Source organism: Patiria miniata, unplaced genomic scaffold (assembly GCF_015706575.1).
Source record: "Patiria miniata isolate m_02_andy unplaced genomic scaffold, ASM1570657v1 HiC_scaffold_9, whole genome shotgun sequence".
Taxonomy (NCBI): domain Eukaryota; kingdom Metazoa; phylum Echinodermata; class Asteroidea; order Valvatida; family Asterinidae; genus Patiria; species Patiria miniata.
The window spans coordinates 12,932,877-12,957,371 of NW_024037076.1; the positions used below are offsets into that span (position 1 = coordinate 12,932,877).

Below are 24,495 nucleotides of genomic sequence, written 5' to 3' on the forward strand. Positions count from 1 at the left end.
ATATCTAGGATATTATTCTAGAATTAACTTTGTATTCAACAGACAGCTGGGGTTTAATTTTAATGCCAAATCAACCACAGTTCAAATCGGGGACTAATTATTTCAGTTGTATGCCGGTTTGAAAATAACAAGTACTACAATTTTTGTTTTTGTTCTGTTTACTTATTTTTCTCCCCGTTGAGATCAGTATTTATGTCATTCGTCCCTTGACAAGCAATACTTTTATATTTTGTCCATAGGTAAAATAAATGTAGTTCTTGTGTTTTCATATAGCTGGTAGATAGTTACCTCTGCCAAGGAGGTTATGTTTTTATCAGTGTTGGTTGTAAGGTTGGTTGGTTGGTTTGTTAAGAAGATAACTCATCAAAAAGTTATGGACTGGATTTGCTTGAAAAAATGTAGGGGAGGTCCTTGGTACAAGTACAAATCGATAAGATTTTGGAAGTGATCCGGATCTGGGTCTGGATCCAGGATTTTTTTTTTTAAGGATTCTTCACCATTTATGCGAGTACATGTATTTCTTTTGTGTGTACTGACAATATGGTGGGGAATTGTGTAGCTACACCTTGACAGAGGTTTGCGCTCTCTGAGTGCTTGCTAGTTTTGTCATGTAATGCAACGCGCACAAAAGTAAAATTCTGCACCAAAATGCCTTCAGTTGAGTCCTTTATACATGTATCAGTTTTACTGAATATTTCAAATGTTCAATGTCGCATTTTGTTCAAGCATTAAAATGTCTTTTCATGCAGTAACACATATTAAGTTTTGATAAATTACCTACAAAAAATTAATATGTCATCCATTGACTGTCTGTAGAATATATCTATTAGACATTGGATATTTTAACAATATTAGCGAATAGACACTTGTGTACTAGTTTGAAATGATATATTTTTATAGGAAAAAAATACACTTTTTTTTATTAATCCTAGTAATAAAATACCATAAGGTAAAACAGCAGCATTAAAATTATGACAACTATGCATATTTTTTTTGGCATAAATATTAGTGTTCAAATTCATAATGTAGCCTAAAATTAAAAAACTAATTTCAAGCAATCATATTTTTAAATGGATGACTGGAAAGGTTTAATTACCAAGTTGGATTCTGTTATTCATCCACAACTCCACATGCACTGGTTTTGATGGAATTCTTCTGAATTAGACTTAAGTAGCCCCTTATTTGTATGGATTTTGTTTTCTTTTGTTGCTTTTCTATTTTCTTTTACCTTTTTTGTGTGGAATCCTGCTCTTTTTTCTTAAATATTCAGTTTCTGTGTTGCATCTCTTTTCTAGTCTCAACTGTTTTGAAAATTAATGCAGCATTGTCCTGGCTGTTTTGGTTTTTCCATTTATCGTGATTCTTATATTTTAAGTGGGGTTCTATGTGGTAAATATAGGTCTGCCGTATTACACCACCATGTGGGTGGTATAAATAAATGAAATTTATTGACAAAATGATTATTGAAGTTGTCAATTTTATTGGAGTTCAGTAGCCCGGCCGGGTCCGTTTCCATGGAGCTTTAGCAGAGCAAATCTGTGTGCTGTTTAAAGGTTGCAGGCCAGTATGATCGGTCCGAAATCGCCTGCGCTGGCCAAATCACGATTTGCATGCCATCAAATTCTTCACTATTTGAGCATTTTGTGGGCCGTGAACTTGAGGGTTTGTAACAAAATATGGGTGGAAGCCGTGCACAGGACTATGAGCTTATAGTTCTGTGCAATTTGGATGAAATTGGAGCCCTAAAAGCGCTCTGTTTTGCAATGGAGTGTAGGCGGCGTTTTTGAAAATGGCGATGGGCTTCAGGACCATTTTAAGGGGTGATCATCGTCGGATGGAAATTTCTCCTAAAAGTCGTTAGTTAACCCCAAAAAAATTGTAAAGAAAATGAAAGATGATGAAATAGGCTTTAATTTGATGTGTGTCTGGAATACCTTAGAGAGTTGTGAGTATTTTTCCTGAATTTCTGAATTGGGGGCATTTATCGTTGGGGTTTATGGCAGTTTATTTAGTGGTCTCCAACCTGAAAGGTTTTCCTGAACTTAAGCTATAGTGCGCCCTCTTGTGACGGATGATTTCCGGGCGATGAACTCGACGACCTACCTGCCGAGTTTTTGGATTTTCGCGGGAAACGAGCGGAAAAGGGGCCAGAGTTCCTACTAATTTCACCTTAATTCGGTGAGTTTTGGGAAGAAATGGATTGTTTGACTCATTTGGCTGTTCGTGTAGATTCTATAGATTGCTTTAAATGAATGATCGGGGGAGTATGGTCGTTGAGATTGCAGATAGGATAGTGCCTGTGGCTGTTCGGTGTGCAAAAATATTGCAGTTTGCACGCCATGTGCGTGCATATAGGGGGCCTACTGGTTTGTTTTTGGACATTGATGATTGATCTGATTTGGCGTGATTCATTGGACATTGGACGTAAGAGAACATACAGGGCTGGACTAAGGCTGAACAAGGAGGAAGGAGAAAAAAATGGGGGAAAAATCCATACTGGATCACCACTTTACCTGCCGCCAAACACATCAATTTTCACCTCACCTTGTGATTTCACCCAAGAGGAATCCAGGAAGCTGTGTAGGCCTAGGCCTAAAATTTAAAATGCGAAAAAAAATTAGGCAAAATGTGTTTTTGGAGCACATTTTGGATGCTCACGTCGTGCAGAACTTAAAGTTTAAGCAGCCGGTCAAAAATGATTGAAGTGTCTGGAAGACAGCGGTACGTTATACGCATGACATCGACAACCATGACAACGCATGAGCTGGCCAATGATAGTGCAATACCTCATTATGAATATTTATTTTCACATGAATATTTAGGATACTTCAAATACGTCCAAAGTTTGATTATTGCAACAGCAATCGTGTGCGGCCTAGCGGTTAAGAGTCTCGTGTCGTGGATAAAGGATGCAACTTTTGGCGCTTGAAAATTGAAAAGGAGTGGTGATCCAGTAGTACGGAATTTTTTTCGAAAAGACATGAATCTGGGACTGAGAAACATTTCCAATTTTGTTGGGAAATACTTTGAAAATGCACACGACTCTCCATAGACTTTGTACACAACCAGAAAAGTGGCGTCTGGATAGGCCTAGTACTACATTCTTTCCACTTCCTGTTAACATGTTTCCTTTTGTCTTCATTTTTTTGGCTGGCCTAAGGCTTAGGCTATGTTGATCACAAAGTGCAGAATAATTTATTCAATTGTATCGCCAGTCATATCTCAATTTTTGAGAAAAAGGTTGACAGCTCTAATGGTAATGTGTAATAAATTTTTCATTGTTGTCTTACATCGCTTTACCCAAAAACGTATGGTCGGCGTACAGATCTGCACAGTGCACAGATTCCTCCATCATTGGATTGACCAGCAACCAATATGGAGAAATCGCCTGCCCGCAAAAATCAACCGAAACATGAAACTGTGATGGACCCAAGCCAACCCCAGGGAGCCACGGTCAACAAGGCTGACCACAAACTGATCATTGAGAACAACAATCTTTTGTCAGAGACCAAGTTAACAAGCCCAACCTCCGAAACTGGCGGAGACGAAACAATGCAGCATTCAAAGCCAGGGAACCTCGCAGAACCTCAGCGAACCTCACTGGATGGTGAGGATGCAGGGACCAAAGAAGATCCTCAGACACACTCGGAGAAAGGCAGGGAAACGGAAGGCGCAGGGTGTTCGTCGAGAGGTCAGGACATACCAGACAAAGACTGTGAGTTTGTGCCGGGGTTGGATGTGCTCGCTCGCTGGAACGATGGTTTGTTCTACCTTGGAATAGTTTCAAAGGTTTGTAATTTAGTGCGTTTACAGGTAGTACAGGAACCGGGTACGTTATTGAAGTAAAACATGGGTACCCGGGTACAGTGGAATGCTGCTATAATGAACATCATGGAATCCACTGGAATTGTTCGTAATAGCGATCGTTCGGTATTATGATTTTAAGCTGCCAGTGCTCCAGTACTCACTTTTCAATAAATAGATTCAGAACTTCACCCTGCAATGCCCTGGTAGTTACTTAAAGATGACTTTGAACACGCGCTGACTATTGAATTATGTCATTACACAGTTTCTGAGCTTACTACCTACAGCGATGAGTGGATTTCCCTTCTATTCCTTGGGGACATAATAGCCACTTGTCGCTCTTCTCTTGACATTTTTTGGTATGTTTTGTACACAAAAATTGGGAGCAAATTGGTATAGCGGTGTTTGGTGTAGTGACGTTCCACTGTACCTGTAAAAGATAGTCAAATCAAAAATGAAGTTTTCTGTCAAACTTTATTTAGAATTTAAATAAACAAAACTACCCATAACTGTACATTATGCATGAAATCAAAAATGTCCTCAGAAATTAATTGATTTTCAATGTTTTGCTTAAAAATCCCATATTCATAAATACCTAAGACAAATTTACCCACTCCCATTGGTCAAGAGTCCATCACTTGGCCGGTCTTAAACACTGGCTGGCTGGTCTTAAACACATGAAATGTGGACTCCTATGAAATCTAGTCCCTTTTAGCCTTTAATTGGTTGAACATGCACAATCCTCACTTAGGCAAGCGCAACACTACCAAGTAGTCTATACTTCATAGTCATAAATTCACACTACACCGGCACAACTGCGCTCTGCACCACGTTGCGCTCGCACCAATCTCCATATAAGGAGTTGTTTACGACAACTTGCGAGAGGCACATACCATATCATAGCTAGAGGGGTGTTTCGAAAAACAAGAAGTAAAATTGTTGAACAAAAAGTTTAAAATTTATGTTTGTTGGCTTGTTTTGACTCTTGGACCGAAAAGATATTTAACGCAAAAGGTCTATTTACACAGTTTTATTGAAAATTTATAGTTGGTAGACCAGTTGATGATTTTGAAAAATTTGTGAATTTCCAAAAAACAACCTTTCTTTTTGTTTTAGGTGATTCCTCACCAGAAGAAGTGCCTTGTGATTTTTGAAGACAGCTCAGAGCACTGGGTGCTGTTTAAACATCTCCAAAAAGGTAAATTATTTATGATATTATCTACTAGTGCAAAAACACAACATTCCTTTGTTAGCTTTAATTAACTCATTTTAAGAGTTTCCTTCAAAATGTGTATGCATGGACCATACAAACAGTGGATATACACTTTTCATGGTAAAATCTCTTCTTTTTTTCCCCACCTGCCTTGATTGGCAACCATAGCCTTTCACTCTGTGACAAATGACACCACAAAAACCACAATTGAAAAGTGGCGCAGCAATTCTCGTAATAGAACCTTTCATAAAATTGGTCACTGCTCAGTCAACCGTGAATGTAATGACATGATCAGGGTGTCATTTTAAAGAGGAGATTCAACCCTAACAGAGGATATCTCCCTTTGATTCACATGTGCCCTACTTCTGTTCCAACTGGCAATAATATCTCGGTTTCGTTTTTTTTATCAACCCTGTATAGAACCATGCACTTTTTTGTTTAAACGAAGTTTCAGGTAAACAGGATAAGATGTTTTTTATAATGTTTCATGTCTTAACAAGCTTGGTCAGAGATTGCAAACAAAATAGAGTTCCAGAGTGAATACTCACGCGCACAATGTGTGTGTAAAAGACATTCATCAGCGCGTGATTCAGACCGTGAACCAACACACGCGTGTACTCCATTCTTTTGCATACACTTTCTGGTTCTAAATGACGTCACACTTCGGTACTCTGTTGACCAAACGTATGAATCAAAGGTATTTACTGAGAATTATCACTTTAAACAATATTGACATAGTCGTCTTCTTTGTGGAGTCTCTTTTTAGTCGTCTTCTTTGTGTGGTCTCTTTTTATAAAATAATTTGTCTTCAATCAATTTTTTCTGATTTCATTTTTTTTTTCATTTTTAGGTCGAACTCCCAACAGTGAAATAACCTGCTGTGTGTGTGAGGGAGATCAGTCCGAGCCACCCAATGAGATAGTCATCTGTGATCGCTGTGGTTTAGGTAAACATTCCCGTATTATGGAACAATGTTGAAATATGATATTTCTGCAATAATGGTAGATTAAAGAGGGGTTCAAACATATTGTCACCTGCGCTGTGAACCTGCTTAACCATTTCAAGCCAGGACTATTTTTTACAAGAACGGAACGAGGCGCGGAATTACTTTTCACTTGACCTCAAGCCAGGCGGGTTAAAGGGGCGGGTTAAAGGGGCACTAGGTCCTGAAATCCCCGAAAATTTCATGTTTTGGATTGTTTACTTATCCTATTTCAAACATGTGGTTGAAAGGAAACCAACCTAATGTCTTACCGTTCCCGAGAGAAGAGGAAAAATCCTCGGTTGTTTACATCGGACTTGACGGAGTATGAATACGTTTTTCGTGTCGTTCTCACACAGTGTTCGATATACACGTTCTGTGTCTCGGGAACAGCGCGCGGTGACCAATCACCAATGCAAAAATTTGGTTTCTTCAACACTTTACAAATGAAATCGCAACTAGCATCCAAACAACTCGAATTTATGGGGTCGCAAAAGTGGACCCTGAAATTCGTTCTCGCACGCATAATACGGGAATAACAGAAAATCGCCCAGTTTTTAAAGGATAGTTGTGTGGATGATTATATCCTACTTTTAAATGTTCTTTCACAATCTGTTCTTAACACAATCTTGTTCAAAGCGCGTTTTGTAACCCAATTGGGCTGTTCCAGGACCTAGTGTCCCTCTAAAGCCATCACCCTTGGGCTGAACACGTGTATTTTCGGGCCTCGCTGGTTGCGAGTGGGTCGCTGACAGATATTTCTAAGATATTTATCTGTCACCCGTTCCAAATACCAAAATCTTTTTGCGTTTTACGGCCTCCGGTGCGAACTGGTTAAAGCTATCATAAAAAATAATAATTATAAGCTCAGCCAAATTTTAAAAAAAATAACATGGATATTTTGTAGAATTTTCAGCCCTATGAAATTTCTGAACCCTGTGATTTGTACAGGATATCATCAGCTATGTCACCAGCCAGTCATCGACAGTTTCAAACTCCTGTGCCCTGATGAGTCCTGGCATTGCAGACAGTGTGTGTTTGTCAACTCGGCAAAGGTCGGTAAAACTTGAATAATTCCTACATTCTCACGAAAAGAAAAAGAAAAATTAATTGAAGTGAAAGTCTGAAAATAAAAACAAACTGTTTTTGACAAATTAAAGTGAAAAGTTTCATTTTGGGGGTGGAAAGGGATAGTAACATTTATTTAGTGTACAAAAACTACATTGGTGTTGCTTGCTGCTTGGTCTTGCATTTTGATTAGTGTACATTTCGTCAATGTCGTATCCTTGTTTGATTTTATATTCATTCATTGACCGTTTATCAACACTAAAAACGTGTGTCCATATTTGTGTGACCATCAAAGACGACACCTTCCAAGTTGACTCATCTTCCATGTTATATTTTAATGGCTTCTTGTCTTACTCTTTATTTTAATATTTTTCACAGGTTGGAGGTGCTTTGAAGAAAGGCCCTGCAGGTAGGAAAACTGTAACAAGAAAGCGATTTTTTTTAACAACCCTTTCAGTTCAATTTATCAGAGTCCTGTTCCAGAGACCACATACTTATGTACACATCTACAAGTATACAAATATTGAGTGGCTCAGCGTGGAATGGGAGGAATATTATCGCAAGGTAAAATCTGGACTTTTCCATTTCACGAGGCGAAGCCGAGTGAACTGGAAAAGTCCAGATTTTACCGAGCGATAATATTCCTCCCATTTCACAATTTAAAGCCACTCAATATTTGTTTTATATAACTGACATATAGATCCTTGTCATTTGATATATTTGAACTTTTATTTCAATACAAAATTTGTGGAAAATGGATTTCTTTCTTCCAAACCACCCCTTCACAAAAATATTTGAACCAAACACTGTAGCACTGGCTCTTTGGAACAATACGCGCAACGCTGAACGTGCACACCAGCATGCATTTGCACGCAAATACCGCGTCATGGAACAAGAATGATCCTAACTGTTCAATAGTATTTCCCATTCCCCACAGGCGAATGGGACTTTGTCACTCATTGCTTCTCTCCACCCAGGAGTAAATGGGTACCTGTGAGGGCAGAGATGGTTATTGTGATTGAATTAGCTTCCTTGCGCCTAACAGGCAGCATCGAGCTGTATACTCCCCAGGGAGCTGAGATGGTATTTGGAATGTTTCATGGGCCCAGTGAGCAGGGGTAATAATGATGTAGCGCCTTGAGCACCAGTCCTTGTGGATATGTGCGCTTTATAAATACCAACTATTATTATTATTAATTACTCGGGACAATACCGAGTGTACAGTGTTTAGCAAAATACGCCGGTGAAGGGCAAATCCCGATATTGAACCTTGTATTGTTTTTTTGCTTATATGACCTCTTGTTTTTCCTTCCATAGCCAAAGTTTTCCAAGAAATGAAACAATCTCTACCATACAAGGTATATGGACATCACTAGTTAATTGTTCTGATGTGATTAAATATATGTATATTGTTTTTATGTGCACATTGGGAAGAAGAATTTCACTTTTAAAGTCTTTTAATTGTGATGAAATAAAATATTGGATTGGATTGGATTGGATTGGATTGGATTGGTGAAGATTGGTGAAGATTGGTGAAGATTAGATTGGATTGGATTGGGTTGGATTGGATTGGATTGGATTGGATTGGTGAGGATTGGATTGGGTTGGATTGGATTGGATTGGATTGGATTGGTGAGGATTGGTGAGGATTGGATTGGGTTGGATTGGATTGGATTGGATTGGTGAAGATTGGTGAAGATTGGTGAAGATTGGTGAAGATTAGATTGGATTGGATTGGGTTGGATTGGATTGGATTGGATTGGATTGGTGAGGATTGGATTGGATTGGGTTGGATTGGATTGGATTGGATTGGATTGGTGAGGATTGGATTGGATTGGATTGGATTGGTGAAGATTGGTGAAGATTAGATTGGATTGGATTGGTGAGGATTGGATTGGATTGGTGAGGATTGGATTGGATTGGTGAGGATTGGATTGGTGAGGATTGGATTGGATTGGTGAGGATTGGATTGGTGAAGATTGGATTGGTGAAGATTGGTGAAGATTGGTGAAGATTAGATTGGATTGGGTTGGATTGGATTGGTGAGGATTGGATTGGTGAGGATTGGATTGGGTTGGATTGGTGAGGATTGGTGAGGATTGGATTGGGTTGGATTGGATTGGATTGGATTGGTGAAGATTGGTGAAGATTAGATTGGATTGGATTGGTGAGGATTGGATTGGATTGGTGAGGATTGGATTGGATTGGTGAGGATTGGATTGGTGAGGATTGGATTGGATTGGATTGGATTGGTGAAGATTGGTGAAGATTAGATTGGATTGGGTTGGATTGGATTGGATTGGTGAGGATTGGATTGGGTTGGATTGGTGAGGATTGGTGAGGATTGGATTGGGTTGGATTGGATTGGTGAAGATTAGATTGGATTGGATTGGTGAGGATTGGATTGGTGAGGTGAGGATCGGATTGGTGAGGATTGGATTGGATTGGTGAGGATTGGATTGGTGAGGATTGGATTGGATTGGATTGGATTGGTGAAGATTAGATTGGATTGGATTGGGTTGGATTGGATTGGTGAGGATTGGATTGGGTTGGATTGGATTGGATTGGATTGGTGAAGATTGGTGAAGATTAGATTGGATTGGATTGGTGAGGATTGGATTGGTGAGGTGAGGATTGGATTGGGTTGGATTGGATTGGATTGGATTGGTGAAGATTGGTGAAGATTAGATTGGATTGGATTGGTGAGGATTGGATTGGTGAGGTGAGGATTGGATTGGTGAGGATTGGATTGGATTGGTGAGGATTGGATTGGTGAGGATTGGATTGGATTGGTTGGTGAGGATTGGTGAAGATTGGTTTGGATTGGATTGGATTGGATTGGTGAGGTGAGGTGAGGATTGGATTGGTGAGGATTGGATTGGTTGGTGAGGATTGGTGACGATTGGTGAAGATTGGTGAAGATTGGAATTTTTGTTTGTATTGATGCATAAAATTGTTATTCTACCTCAGCTGCCTGTACCCTAAAAGCATGAAAAACAAACACCTGTTTTCCCCGGAATTTTATAGAATTGGGACTTATCATTGGTTTTACTTTTTATAAAATTGTGCTAATTCGGGAAGCGATGTAACAAAATTGTCAAGGAATTAGTTTTGATAAAATGAAAAATATTCTCTGTGTTTCAGCTTGAGAACCTTCACTGGGACTCGGCGCACAAGACCAACACGGAGCAGTGCTATTGCTACTGTGGTGGCCCTGGGGAGTGAGTATTGAAATCATTGGAAATGTTCCTCAAAATCAACTTATAACATGATGTTAGAATACTGATTGTTATATGTGACCGGCTCCACAAAAAAAGGGTATTATGTTGCAAAAATGTGAAATTGAGTTATATACATGGTTGGAAAGCCCACAATGTAAGCTTTCATTTTGGTATATAATAGAGTCCCATAGTTCCTCCCGTTCTGGAGATATGATGTATTTGCATTTTAACTACTTTCTTGGAGTTCAAATTACACAACTGAAAAAACAGGCTTTGAAATAGCTGGCTTTGTTGTAGAACAACAGAACGATGCACACAAAATGGTTGTTTTTTGTCCACTTTGTTCATCAAAATCAACATTTCTGTGAATGAAACCTGAAACTGTAGGTATTAAAGATGTCATTCATGACAAAAAATAAAAATCACATTTTAACAAAATGTTCACCCTCTCAATGTTGAGAGGGTCATTACTCAATAGTGCTCAGGGCGACTTAATACCCTTTTTTTGTGGAGCCAGTCACATATATCATGTGTTTGAATACTGTAATTTCATTGGTCATACACAATGGTTAACCTCATATACAGTGCGCGTTTCACACACGTTTGTAGAACCTGCACGTATTGCAGGGCTCGCGACTGAGAATTCATGCAATGCGAAAAACCGCCCAGTCTCGGACACGTCCGGCAAGAAAGCCTGCAGCTATCAAGAGTTACACCGCACTGATCCAATTTAGTTCTTGCATAGTAATCTTCAACTATTTATCATTTTGACTTTTATTGGCACGATATAACAAAACCATTGTTGACTGCTGTGATGTGGGATATGCCGTTTTTTACTCCCTCGGGGTGCATAGTGTTTAAAACGGCATATTCAAGATCACAACAGTCAAAAATTGTTAAGTGTCTGCCACTGTCCCAAAAATCAATTTCTAAGATTGTAGCATCATCGCCTAGAACAGAACAAGGAATTCCTCATGGTATAGAGCATGCAACATGTTGACTGTATTTTGTTAACTGTCATTCGCAGCCTTTTGTGGGCAAGAAATCCAAATTTCAAAGAAAGGGTTTCTTTTCCAAAAAAATGTAGAAATTGCTAAAAAAAAACCTGATAGATTTGCCCAGTTATATGGCATACATATTCAAGCGTTCAACTGGCACCTACCCAGCCCAAGATTTAGATTTTTTTACCAGATAGTTAAGTTGTAAATGTTGAGCAAAAAGAAAAAAAAATTGAAAGGTTAAACACATGAGAAGATTTTATTTGTTAACCAGTTCGCGTCGGGGGAATCAGTGTAATCCTGGCGCAAAGTGGTTTAATGCCTATGCTAATTTATGTTAATTAATTTTCTAAAATGAGTGCAATATACATTCACTTATGCTTTTTGTGATAGGTGGTACCTGAAAATGCTGCGTTGTTGTCGTTGTATGCAGTGGTTTCACGAAGGTAAGATTGTGTGTCTCGATTTGTGTTTTAGTTTGTTTTTGGTGGACCATATCCGGGTTTACAATTTTCCGCTAAGTTAAACCGAATTGGGATAAAATTAACAGAAATTTCCTTTCTGAAAAACAGCTTTGTAATGTAATCATTTTGTGTTTGTACAAATTCACATCAGGCAGACAACTTTTCCTCGGATCCGCCGATTTCCTCGTTTTTTTTACTTCTCAAGAATGCCAAAATGTTACAAATTGAAAAAAACTGTACAAAGTCTTGTGGGGTTTGGAATTTCCTTGTTTTTTCTAAATTCCAAATTGCATGCCTGAAACATCAATGGTTCCTTATTTAAAGCAAATTGAAACCCGTTATCCATTCTGATAATAATGTGTGTGTTTTTTTTTTTTTACCTTTTTTTTTCTTTTACTTTTCCAGCATGTGTTCAATGCCTTGAGATGCCTATGCTGTATGGAGATGGGTAGGAGCCATTTTCTTGAGATTTTTTTTTACGTTCTCCTTAATCTTCATCTTTAAAATATTTTTAAATGCCATGTAAACTATAAAGTGGATTTAGTGTGGTCAGATTGGTGTTACGGCACTTTCTTCACTTTCAAAAATAAAGTTTTCCTTTGAAGAGCGAAGCTTTGAAGAAATACTGCATTCAGTTTAATGTGACTAACAGAAATTGCATCTGGTATTGGCCCCATGCTCAAAGAGCCCCCTCAACGGTAAGAAAGGGAGAGTTTGGGGACTGTGAGGGACATTGGAACGCATTTCTGACAACGCCTGACGTTTACTCGAAGACACAAGGGCTTTGTGCACAATCAGAATAAAATAAGTTGTGCAAGCTTGGCGACATAAGCGCGCCAACCAGTACGCGCGCATGGTGTGTCCCGTCCACGAGGTTCTCAAAAGTGGTCAAAATACCCCCCCCCCCCCTTGTTCACGCATGGAGCCCATTGATGTATCAACAATTTGTGTAAATATTTCCCCCCAGGTTCTACATCTTTGTGTGTTCTGTGTGCAATTCGGGGCCGGAATACCTGAAGAGATTGCCTTTGAAGTGGTAAGCATATCTTGATATTCCATTGTTCATTCTTCCGAAATTCGACAAATGTGAACATTGTGGTTATCTCAAGCTTTTTGGTTTGCTGTTGGTGATTTTTAGTGCTGAAATTTACAAGTCATGTCTTGCTAGTAAATATCTGTCGAGCTCGGGAATTTCAAACTTCAGAGCATTCAGAGTGATGTCTGTGTTTGGTAATAGTTGGAGTAATCACATCCACACACAAGAAAATTTCAAACGGCTAGTAAGTTCTCAGCCAAACTGCTGTTAATGTATTTTGAGAACCAGTCTTGCGCAATGCTCATCGTGTTCCTGTTTGACTGGTATTGCCTATTTGTGTCTGTAAAGGTGACCGTAACCATTCTTATGCTGAGGAAATTCGTGTGTGACATTAACCCTAACCTTCCCAAATCCTCCAAAATCCTCTTTGCAAAATGGAGGATTTTGCAGGATTGAGGCTATGTGGCTGATTTTGGAGGATGCACTGTGTCAAGGTCTTGGGCCGGACCTTGTGTTGTTTATGCTCAGCCATGCGTAAATTTAGGCCTAAATTATACATGAAATCTTCCGCACTGCTCCAGGATGTCACTTGCTCTGCCTCAACATATTGACAGTCATTGTCGGAGGATTTTGCAGGATTGAGGCAGTGGTCACCCCTCCAAGGACCACATTCAAGAAATAACGGATGATTTTGAAGGATTGAGGCTGTATGCTATTTTTACATGGATGCAGTTGGAGGATTTTGCAGGATTGAGGTGACATCCTAGCAAAAATGCCTAGGGAGTTAGGGTTAATGAATTCTGCCTTAACCCTTATTGAACTCAACCCATCAAACCCCAGCAGCATGTTTTGTTGGAATCTGTCAGGATGGGTACAGTACCCCTAAACTGACAGTCTTTTACATTGGGTTGGCACACCTCCAGAATCAAAGTCAGAAATATGTGTGTGCAGTTTCCCATATGGTGTTGGAATTTGCCAGGATGGGTATGGTTCCTAGCAAATCATGCTAGGGAGTTAGGGTTAAGGCTTGTTTCACGCGGCCCCAGTTTTTGAATCTTATTTCGTTTGTCATCGAACTTTCTCTTTCCTTCTAGGCAAGATCTTGTCCAGCTGGTTCTGTACAACTTGACTTTGATGCATCGCAAGAAGTACTATGACTTTGAAGAAGAGATCATACCCTTCTTAACAGAGCAGTGGTACAACTTGCAAGTCTCACATGTGAGTAAAATCTTGTGCAACGTTTCCTTGAACAAGTTGTCTCTGGGTGCTGTGGATCTTATTCACGAGGAGGCCATGCTGGTCGTGTTCCCTGAATGTTTGCTATAAATTGTGAAGTGTTGAATGGGATGGTGCCAGACTATTTAGGCATTCTAGCCTCACTTTCATTTTTTTGTTTAAAACGTGGCTTAAAACATTAGGGTATGTTTAATCACAAATTTTACATTATTCAGCAGAGAAGACTTGTATTAATTTGTAATTTATTTTATGTCATTGCCTTCATTTCTCTTCGCAAGTTTCAAAAATGAGATTTTACTTCCCTTTCAATTAGATATGGCCAACTCTTGAATAAAGCCCATGTCCTAGTGCACCATCTAATACCTTTGTTAATTCATACAGTGAAAACACTTGGAATTCCTTCCATGTTCATATCGGTGAATGGCATGATTTATACAAACGATTTTGCCTGTTCAGGCAGGAATTGGCTGCGTTTTAAGCTCAATTGGACACTCAACACTGTGTATTTGATGGTGAAAACATCTGAACATGAGGTTATGAAACGTACAATGGGGAAATTCCATAAATTTGGACATACATGTCAGACACTTTAATGAGCTGCTGTTGCAAAAGTGCATGTGATACATGTGACATCTAATGAGTAGAAAGCAATTGCAGACCAAGCTAAGGTACCACCACCTTAACGACCTTGTACACCATGTGGTCAGGAGTATGCAGAGAATTCTACGGAATTGCCCAATACAGAAAAAGAGGACTAGTGTATAAAGAGTTGACAGCAGAATGGGTTTCTGTTTGATTATTGTTTTACAAATTTGAATTTAAGGCCAAAAAAAAAAAGTCTCCAGTTTCTGGTATGGAGCTTGCCCCAAAAGTGGTGCGACGACGCTTTTTTTTTTTTTTTTTTACATTTTTTTTTCTTCAAATGTCGGCTGATGACTGCAAATAGTGCCAGACTAAATTTAGTGCAAAATATATAAAGCGTTTACTCAATCGTAACCCCATCTAAAAACACATTAAAATTGTGCAGCAGCAGGATACCAGTCAAACCATTGAGTTTGGCGGTTTTGAGACATCATCTTACATTGAAAAAAAACTTTTTCATTTTGCCGACGCGCATGGCTACGGCGACGTGAGCGCATACCAGAAACCGGAGACTTTTTTTTTTTGGCCTAATTACTATTTATTTATTTTATTTTTTTTATTGTCTTTTTTTTTCAGCTTGGTGCTACAACAAGATCGGAGAAACAGGAGCGAATCATGGAAGCATTACACAGCTCAAAAGTAAAGTGAGTATTACAGCTGGAATCCCGGGTAACCTGATAAACACAGTAGCCAATGCCACGGAACTGCTGGGGAAAATAAGAAATATTTACTCATCAAAAATGCCACAGTGTCAAAGTAGTCGCCTAGCAAAAAAACATGGTACCAGGTACTACGTGTCAAAAAAAAACATGTCCTACTTTTGATCCTAAATAGCTCTGTTGTTTACCAATGGAATTAAACCAGAATTTCACATCATGTAAACAGGACATGACAAATTTTATGGAGCGAGTTTCATCAGTCTGTTTCCCTGACCTACAGAGCAATTTATGGACGTCGGGTCAGGGAACCATACTAGCTCGCTTGCTGCCGTTCACGGATGTGTAACTGATTGCAAACAAAATGTGGACTTATTAAATTTGGTAAATTGGGGGCAGTATTTTGAAAAAAAGTAACTTTTTTTGCAATGACGGTGGCCAACCATCGTTGAAAATTGATACAAAAATTCTACCTTTCTTGAAAATGACAGCACACCAGGTGCCATGATTTAACAACGCTTGAGACTATTATTCCTAACAGTCAAGTAATGTATTTCATAATAATTTGGTAGTTTTCTTTTTTTTTGATGTTTGTAAATGTATATCACCTTTAAAATCATTTTAAGTAATCTGAATGGAATTGTTTTCATTACATTTCTGAAAGGTTTGCTTGTGGCAAAGAGGTGAAGAAGAAGCAGAACATCTGGGGGCTGAGGATCAGAAAGCCCCCGGTCCCACCCACCATCATCCTGCCTGCCATTGGTCAGATCACCGATGAGGTCATGAATGACCTCAAGATGACCGGCCGTAAGATCGTGACGTTCATACCTGTAGAAAGGTATGTTGTTGTGAAATAACACCGATATAGCTAGGCACTGTCTCAACTCTAACCTTATTGGGTAACTATGTCTGGAAACCTTTCAAATTGCAGCAAAATGCCCATTACAAGGGCCCAATGTAATGTAATTTTTTTAATCCATCCTTGTAAATGCACCTTTGCTTCCCATTTAACATTGTTTTGCAATTTTCATTTTGCCATTTTATTGGCATTTTGAAGCCTTTATGGTTTTTATGCTAATGAAAATTTGTATATTCATGAGCAAAAGTGTGATGTCATTTCAGGCAGAAACCTCAATTTCACAGCTATTTCAGCACAAAATTTGCCAGAATTGTGGATATTTTGCTGTTGTGAATTTTCTTTCTTTGGTGATTCGTTGTGTCAGTACATGACAGTAGGGCCAAAAAGAAAGTCTCCGGTTTCTGGTATGTGCGCGCGTCGCCGTAGCCATGCGCGTCAGCAAAATTATTATTATTTTTTTCAATGTTAGATGATGTCTCAAAACCGCCAAACTCACTGGTTTGACTGGAATCCTGCTGCTGCACAATTTTAACGTGTTTTTTGATGGGGTTACGATCGAGTATAAGCTTTATGTGTTCTCTCTGGGCTCCCATACATTTGCACTAAATTTAGTTGGCCATCATTTGCAGTCATCAGCAGACATTTGAAGGGAAAAAAAAGTCAAAAAAAAAAAGAAGCCGCGTCGCCGCACCACTTTTGGGGCAAGCTCCATACCAGAAATCGGAGACTTTTTTTTTTGGCCTAGGCCAAAGTTTTCCCACAAATGTTTTCAATGAGCAAATTTTGGGTTCACAGTTTGAACAAAGAAAACCCAAACATCACAGCAACAGCGCCCTCATTTTTCATTGGACATTTTTTTAATGTTTAATAAAGAAGTGCACATTTCAATAAGATTAACCAAAAACGGATGTCAAATAGTTTTCATACATTTAAGGGGAGTAGAAATTTGCACAAAATATGTTCCCAAGTGAAATTAGTGTCATGAACCCTTTTTAACGGGAGAAGCTTGCCCAATATATAAAAACGTCCAACAGGTCAATACATCCCAACGTCAAACTGCCTAATAGTCCCTGTTTGCATCCTGCGACAGGATACAACAGTGGCGTTGTTCACTGCTACTAACTCCCATTGCCTCGGAATTGGCAGTTTCACGCACTGGTGTTGAAAGCCCAACGCAACAATGTCCCACAGACTTTCACACTTGTCGCACTGTGTTGCATCTGGCAGGATTAATCGAAATTTCAAAATGAAATAATTTCACATTATTTCATAAACAACAATGTCGCACGGCATGGATATATGAATTCATAACAACCTTTAGCAGAAAAAAACTGGTGTCATATTGGATCTCTAAGAAAATTTGCAAGATATCCAATACTGTGGCCGTACATTTTTGTTTTCTAATGGTGTTTTTTAACTGTGTGTAATATTTTATATTCGTGTTTGTAGCAACTCGCCAGTTCCTCTTAAACCTGCAAAGAGGAAACGGAAGAACGTAGCAGAAACTCCCGAGGAGCTAGAAATGCGCAGCATAAACGCAAGGAAGATGTTTGAGCAAGCAATAAAAGACGTGAGTCTGGAACCACAGGGTCCAATTTCATGAAGCTTTAGCTAAGCACACAAAGTTGCTTAGCAAAAACAGGTTACCGGCCAGAATTCAATATGAATTGCTTGTGGCTGGTACCTGGCTGATTTTTGCTTTTAAAGGGAAGATACAACATTTGCAAACATCTAAAAACAAAATGCTCAAATTATCACGAAATACCTTACTGGATTGTTAGGGAATGTCAGTCTAAAGCATCCTGTAAAATCCTGGCTGCTGGTATGCTGACATTTTCAAGAAAAAGGGTATTTTTTCAACGCTGATCGGCCCACCAGCGTTGAAGAAAATTGGCATTTTAAAAAAAAAACGCTCCTGATGTTTCATATTGAGTTATTCCGCATTTTCTTTGCAATTGATTACACACCTGTGAAGAGGTACAAACCTGGTAGACTGATTCTTTGACCTTACAATCCCTGAAAGTCTATAAATTGCTCCGTTTCATCTTAAGAGGGGCCAAAACGTGAAACAAGTCAGTTTGACAATATTTGCCATAACATACTAATCCTTCAAATCTATTTATTTCTGAAAATGGCAGCAAAAGCAAATGTTGTACATTCCCTTTAAAGTACGCAAATTTTCTGTACAGTATTGCCTGCTCAGCAGAATTTCAACCTAATTGATGATTTTGAGTACCGAGTAGGATAACATGCAGTCTAAGGCTAGATTAAAGGGTCTGGGCCCACTTTCATGGCACTGCTAAGCACACTATTTTCTGCTAACAGAGCCTCTGACTGTTTCATAGAGACTATAAGTAAGCACAGCAAAACCACGCTTACCTATGAGGAAAAAGTTGCTTAAATCAGTGACGTAACAATAGAAAATTCACTGCTTTTAAAACTTTTATGTCTGCCCATAGATCAGAATTCGGTCACAAGAACACGAAGCACACAATGGCTATTCACACCAGTAAAGACACGTGTACCCTATTTGAACAGGTCGAGTTTTTGTTGATTTTTTGCAAGCTTACGAACACTACCTTACTAGAATGATTATTAGGAGTATTTTTCCACTTTGCCACAGGGAGTGCACAAACCAGCTTACAGCCCCAACCAGTCCTACACCGGCTACTCCGGCGGTGTGATGTCCCTCGAGGACCTGACCCCTGTCGCAGAAGGCCAGTCAGTCCTGGACACCATCCGGCCCTTCGAAACAATCTGCGCCGGCAGCACGGGAGTTCCCGTCCCCGTCAGCTTCAGTCAGCATTCCTCCGTCGCGTCTTCCGGCGACACGGGTTCCGATTACTCGGCTGTCACGATTCCAGCAGGGGCATCCAGCGGGGACAGTGAGAGCTTGGGCAACAGCGGAATGACGCGACACCGGAAGCACGGCAGCTGGAAACGCAAACGGAAGCTCCCGTCACCCAGGAAGGAGGCCGGACCCACCAGCCCCAAATCTCCCGCAAAGTCTGCTAGCCAACCCTCGTCCAGAGGCGAGAACTCGGAGAAGTCCACGACACGCCTGAACGGGGCGGTCTCCATGTCGGAACTGAAGCGCTCCATGTCGAACCATTACGGGGCCGAGGGGCGGCTGGCATGCGGCGAGAAGTACCAGTTGCTTGGAAGGCGGGTGACGCCCGACGGAAAGATACAGTACCTCATTCAGTGGGAAGGGGTGACGCCCTAACACACACACACACACACCGCTTCTGACATCTTTGGGAAAGTCCGGATTTTATGCAATGTAGTCAAAGCCTTTTCTCAAACCTAATTTACCCTCATTTTTGTACTAGAACGGTATTCTGCACATCCTATGTGAAGAGAATATTCTTTGAGCAGATGGGAAAAAATGCATTAGGTCTAGTTGATATTTCAAAATGATCTCAGTGATTTGATTCATTTTGTGACCATAATCTACCTTCATTTATAAAATTCATTTGTGACATAACAATATACCCTTGACTGATGTTGCAAGGAAAACACTGCCGCTGAAATTGGTCCAAACATCTTTTGTGCGTTTATTTTCTCCGTGTGAGAAATCCTAATGGGAACTCCTTTGCCAGCTCTTTAGAGCTAAGTTCGGGCAAATTCTAAACAGGCACAGGGTTGATATGTTAACCCATTAGCACGTTTACTGTTGTATCACGTTGTTTTTATTCCCTGCTGAATCCTTAAAGGTGGAGTAAATTATTTGTCATTTGTGCATTTTTTTCCGTTTGTAGCAACAACAGTGCTCAAAATCTAAAGAAGGGTGCTTAACAACTAACCTGATGAAGTTTCAGTGAATGCTGTATATCCCGAGAAGAAAAAAAAATTCTAGGATCTTGATTTCAATTCAAAAGTTGCCGAGTCATGTTTTGAATTGCGCCCGAATTCAGCATCCGGGACCCGTTCTCATTCAGCCGATTGCAGCTACGCGATGTCGTGCACTGAGCCGACGATTTATAGCAACCGTGCGCACGTGTGCATCGTTTCAACGCTTGCGCGCGCACCCATTCACGGAATTCGCCGAATTAAAATACAAAGTACTAATGGAAATTTCCAAGAAATGCGTCGTTAGACGCATCTTTGGAAATGACCTTCTTTTATTGTTTTATTCAAAATGACAGCATGCCAGAAAGAATAATTTTACATGGAGCTTAGTACCATTACTATCTTTAAACCAAATGTGCTTTTCAACAATAATGTCATCAGTTACTTTTTGAATAGCTGCAAATGATATACTCTACCTGTAAAACCATATGGTCCTCAGCCGATTTGGGGCAATACAGGGACACAAGCAGGGCGGTTTTGGATGTTACAGGGACCAATGGGTTAAAGCCCTGTGCACAAAAACTGAGGTGTATACAAATAATACTATGTCTATAATGTACAACCTGTTTTATTAGCCGAAGGTGCTGAAACCGGAAGCAAATTCGTCTTCAAACAACAATGCACGTGAGCTAATTTCATACCTCGTTGTATTAACATTCCTTGAGGAATCCCAAATGCTATCAAAACACTGGGGGAAAGGTCACTGGGGTTTTGAGAACTTAGGGTGGCTGTGGATACTTCAACTTTGACCAAACCCAACGTGAAACACATATGTACCTCGTAATATGAATGCAACTGGTATTCATGACATGAATTTTTCTTAGGAACTATTTTGTGCAACTTTCTACTCCTCTTAAATGTATGAAAACCATTTGACATCCCTTTTTGGTTAATTTTATTCAAAAGTGCACTTCGTTAAATTTTTGTTTTTAATGTCCATGCTTTTCCTGAAAAATGAGAGCGCTATTGCTGTGATGTCATTTTAAGAAGGCACTGTTCAGTTAAGGGGTTTTCTGTCCAAATTGTGAAGCCAAAAGTTTGCTCATTGGAAACATTTGTGAGAAAAGGTTGCTCATTGGCTCACTGCCACGTACTGACACAACAAATTACCAAAGAAAAGAAAAGTTGTGACAGCAAAATTTCCCAAATTCTGGCAACTTTTGGTGCTGAATATACATTGAGGGTTTCTGCCTAAAAGGACATCACACTTTTGCTCATGAATATGTAAATTTGCAATAGCATACTAAAAACCACAATGGCACCAAAATACCCCTGTGAATGGCAAAACGAAAATTGAAAATAAGGTTAAATATGACACAAAGGTGTATTTTTAAAGGAATGCAGTCTTTGGTAGCATCACTCATGTCCATGGCCATAGAGTAAGTCTTATCCAAAACAGCCGGTCCCCGGTATGCCTGGTCAAGGCACAGAGGTGGTAGAGGTCGCTACAAGTCCATGCACATGAGGTATGCTTGGAATTTCCTGGATAGCATTGCCAATGTTACCAAGATATTGATTCATCATGATGATAGCAACCGCTACCGGTGTGGCGGCGTGACCGCGTATGACAAGGACCTGCTATTTTAGGTGATTAAAAATCAAATGCAGTCTTAAAACAAGACTATCCTATAGTGTGTGTCAGTGTTCAAGGTCAGACTACAAGGCCAGAATTTCATGCAGTTTTCCCACCCACCATTAAGGCTGCCAATCAATTTTGAATGAGGTGTTAAGGGTATGATTAACCGTAACCTTCCCAAATCCTCCAAAATCCTCTTTGAAAAATTGAGGAGCTAGCAGGATTGAGGCTATATGGCAAAAATGTGTGGCTGATTTTGCAGGATGCAGTGTGTCAAGGTCTTGGGCCGGACCTTGTTTTGTTTATGCTCAGCCATGCATACATTTAGGCCTAGGTTATACTTGAAGTCCTCCGCACTGCTCCAGGATGTCACTGGCTCTGCCTCAACATATTGACAGTGATTGCTGGAGGATTTTGCAGGATTGAGGCAGTCCTCCCAAGGACCACTTCAAGAAATAACGCCTAGGGAGTGAGGGTTAATGAAGGATTTTCAACAGTCAGACTAAAAAGTCTTTTTACCATGTAGATGTAAAGGTCATAATCACTAATTTCCTAATTTTGACTGAAATGTATGCAATTGTCCATTTGTCACAAATCTTATTTAAAATTCCCATCTGAGTTGCTCACAAATGTTAACATTTTAAAGAATTGATGAAAACAATGGAAACATTTTTAAAAATTAACAAATTACTCAATGTGTGGGTTTTAGTGGCCATCGGGCCAAACTGCACTGCCACTGACCTCCAAATGCATTCAATAAGCCATTTGCGAGTTAAATTTGAATACAATCTGGAACGCTGACTTAATCCAGTGCTTTGCATTCTCCCGACCAAAGAGACTTACTATATCATGTGATTCGGGGCAAGCCTTAATGCTAGCAACCCCCAGCTCCGGTATGGTCTGGTGTCTTTGTGCCATTCTCAGCCATTGTGAACAATGTATTGGTGCTGAGCGTCTCTTACGTAACTTTGCAAGAGCTTGCCCTGAATCATGTGATTAGCAACAGTGTCTTTGGTCTGGAGAATTGAAAGTTAAAATGTGCCAAGCATTCTGAGCAAGTCAGTGTACCAGATGTTTTTCAAATTTAATCCCAAGGGTATAGGTTACTCACAAATGGCTTATTTACTCTGTATATAAGACATGACATACTATAGCACCTACCGTGACATACTATAGCACCTACTGGTATGAGGGACAGAGGGCAGTCTGTGTATAAACCATTAGCAACTCTGCTACATTGTATTACATTGTATTTATTCATTGATGAATCCAGAAAGCCATAGAAGGTTTGGACAGTTTTGGGTGTTACAGGGAGTAGGCACGGCAGTTTGGGGCAGTACAGTGACTAAGGGCTTAATGGTAGAGCATATCATTTGTGCATTTTTGCTCATTTGAAGCAACAAACGTGCTAAACATCTAAAGAAGGGTGCTTAACAACTAACCTGATGAAGTTTTAGCTCGGTGAATGCCGTTAGCTGTATATTCCGAGAAAACAATATTCCAGGATCTCGATTTCAATTCAAAAGTTGCTGAGTCATGTTTTGAATTGCGCCCGAAATCAGCGTCCGGGACACGTTCTCATTCAGCCGATTGCAGCTAAGCGATATCATGCACTGAACCGACGAATTATAGCAACCGCGTGCGTATGCACCCATTCACGGCTTCGCCAAATTAAAAACGAAGTACTAACGGAAGTTTCCAAAAATGCGTCTTTAGACATATCTTTGGAAATAACCTTCTTTTATCGTTTTCTTCAAAATGACAGCATGCCAGAAGGAATAGTTTCACAGGGGAGTTTAGCGCCATTACTATCTTTAAACCAAGTATGCTTTTCAACAATAATTTTGTCAGTTACTTTTTGGACAGCTGCAAATGATATACTCTACCTTTAAAGTACCTTTACCCAAAGTAGCACTAATGAAACTGATTGTTAATTTGTCAAAAACAGATGTAATTGTGGATGAGAAGTTTAATTTCATTGGCAATGTGATAAAAGTGTTTGGAAAACCAGCAAAGTTCGGGGCATTACAGTTTTTCAAACAAGTAAATTGTGGAATAGGGCTGCATGTTTTGTACATTGTTCATAATCTATGCACTTAATCTTTTTTTAATACTTTCTCTGTTGATATAGAATTTTATAGATGGAAAAAAAAAATCGTCTTTGAGATAATCACAAAATTATGTTGTTGGTTTTTTTCTTGATTTTTTTTTCTTGATTCTAATTGGTGGAAAGGGTAAAGTTTGTTTGTAGCAGTTGTTTCCTCTTAAATGCAACTACCTAACTTTTGATACACTGCATATTTGTTACATTCAGCAGGCTATTGGAATTTTTCTCTAATGCCAGATTTAGGTATTGGCAGAGTCACACAACAGTTCTCAACTCAAATCATTTGACATCTTTCGGCACATTCTTGCGTATTGTTCATGTTTCGTACCTTGACTTTGTAAGTTCTGAAGCAGGAAAATACTTCAGGGTTTTAGCGAGGTTTTTAGTACGTTTTTTTTAGTACGAGTTTGTTAAATCGGAAGTTGGAGAACCTACAATTTGTTGAGGTCACATTTTCATACAACCGGAGGAAACGAGTTGATCAGCCTTTGAGATATGGCGAACACAATACAGTGCTATTTTAGTGGTTAAACTTGTATTATTTTATCAAAATTTACTCACTCAAAATAGTGCCTTCTTATTGTCCGCCATATCTCAGAAAGGCTTTCGGTGAAGGCAGGTTCAACCACCACAGAAAACAAAGTTCAAATCAGAAAATACATTTCAAATGGCATTTGTGTATTTGTTTTTTATCCCGAAAAGTTGATTAGTTGGAGGTCTTTTGGGAATAAATCATTAGTGCCCAACACAGCACTTGCCTTCCTTTGTATACATGTATATT

At 39.5% G+C, this 24,495-nt stretch overlaps 1 protein-coding gene across 1 annotated transcript; it reads left to right on the forward strand.

Annotated features, from left to right (window-relative positions):
• The first annotated feature begins 2,034 nt into the window (after nucleotides 1–2,034).
• Nucleotides 2,035–19,986, forward strand: LOC119720637 (metal-response element-binding transcription factor 2-like). The gene is made up of 16 exons (XM_038190402.1): nucleotides 2,035–2,178; nucleotides 3,326–3,789; nucleotides 4,921–5,002; nucleotides 5,868–5,963; nucleotides 6,951–7,054; nucleotides 7,446–7,476; nucleotides 8,385–8,425; nucleotides 10,212–10,288; nucleotides 11,680–11,732; nucleotides 12,156–12,198; nucleotides 12,718–12,786; nucleotides 13,881–14,004; nucleotides 15,241–15,308; nucleotides 15,985–16,158; nucleotides 17,629–17,749; nucleotides 18,803–19,986. The coding sequence occupies exons 2-16, from the start codon at nucleotides 3,376–3,378 to the stop codon at nucleotides 19,403–19,405; spliced, it is 2,100 nt and encodes a 699-aa protein (XP_038046330.1). The 5' UTR covers nucleotides 2,035–2,178; nucleotides 3,326–3,375; the 3' UTR covers nucleotides 19,406–19,986.
• Nucleotides 19,987–24,495: the final 4,509 nt, after the last annotated feature.

Coding starts and splice junctions, on each gene's coding strand:
- LOC119720637 (XM_038190402.1), top strand. CDS start 3,376: ATGGAGAAATCGCCTGCCCGCAAAAATCAACCGAAACATGAAACTGTG. Junction 5,964..6,950: donor CTGTGATCGCTGTGGTTTAG/GTAAACATTCCC, acceptor TGATTTGTACAG/GATATCATCAGCTATGTCAC. Junction 7,477..8,384: donor TTTGAAGAAAGGCCCTGCAG/GTAGGAAAACTG, acceptor TTCCTTCCATAG/CCAAAGTTTTCCAAGAAATG.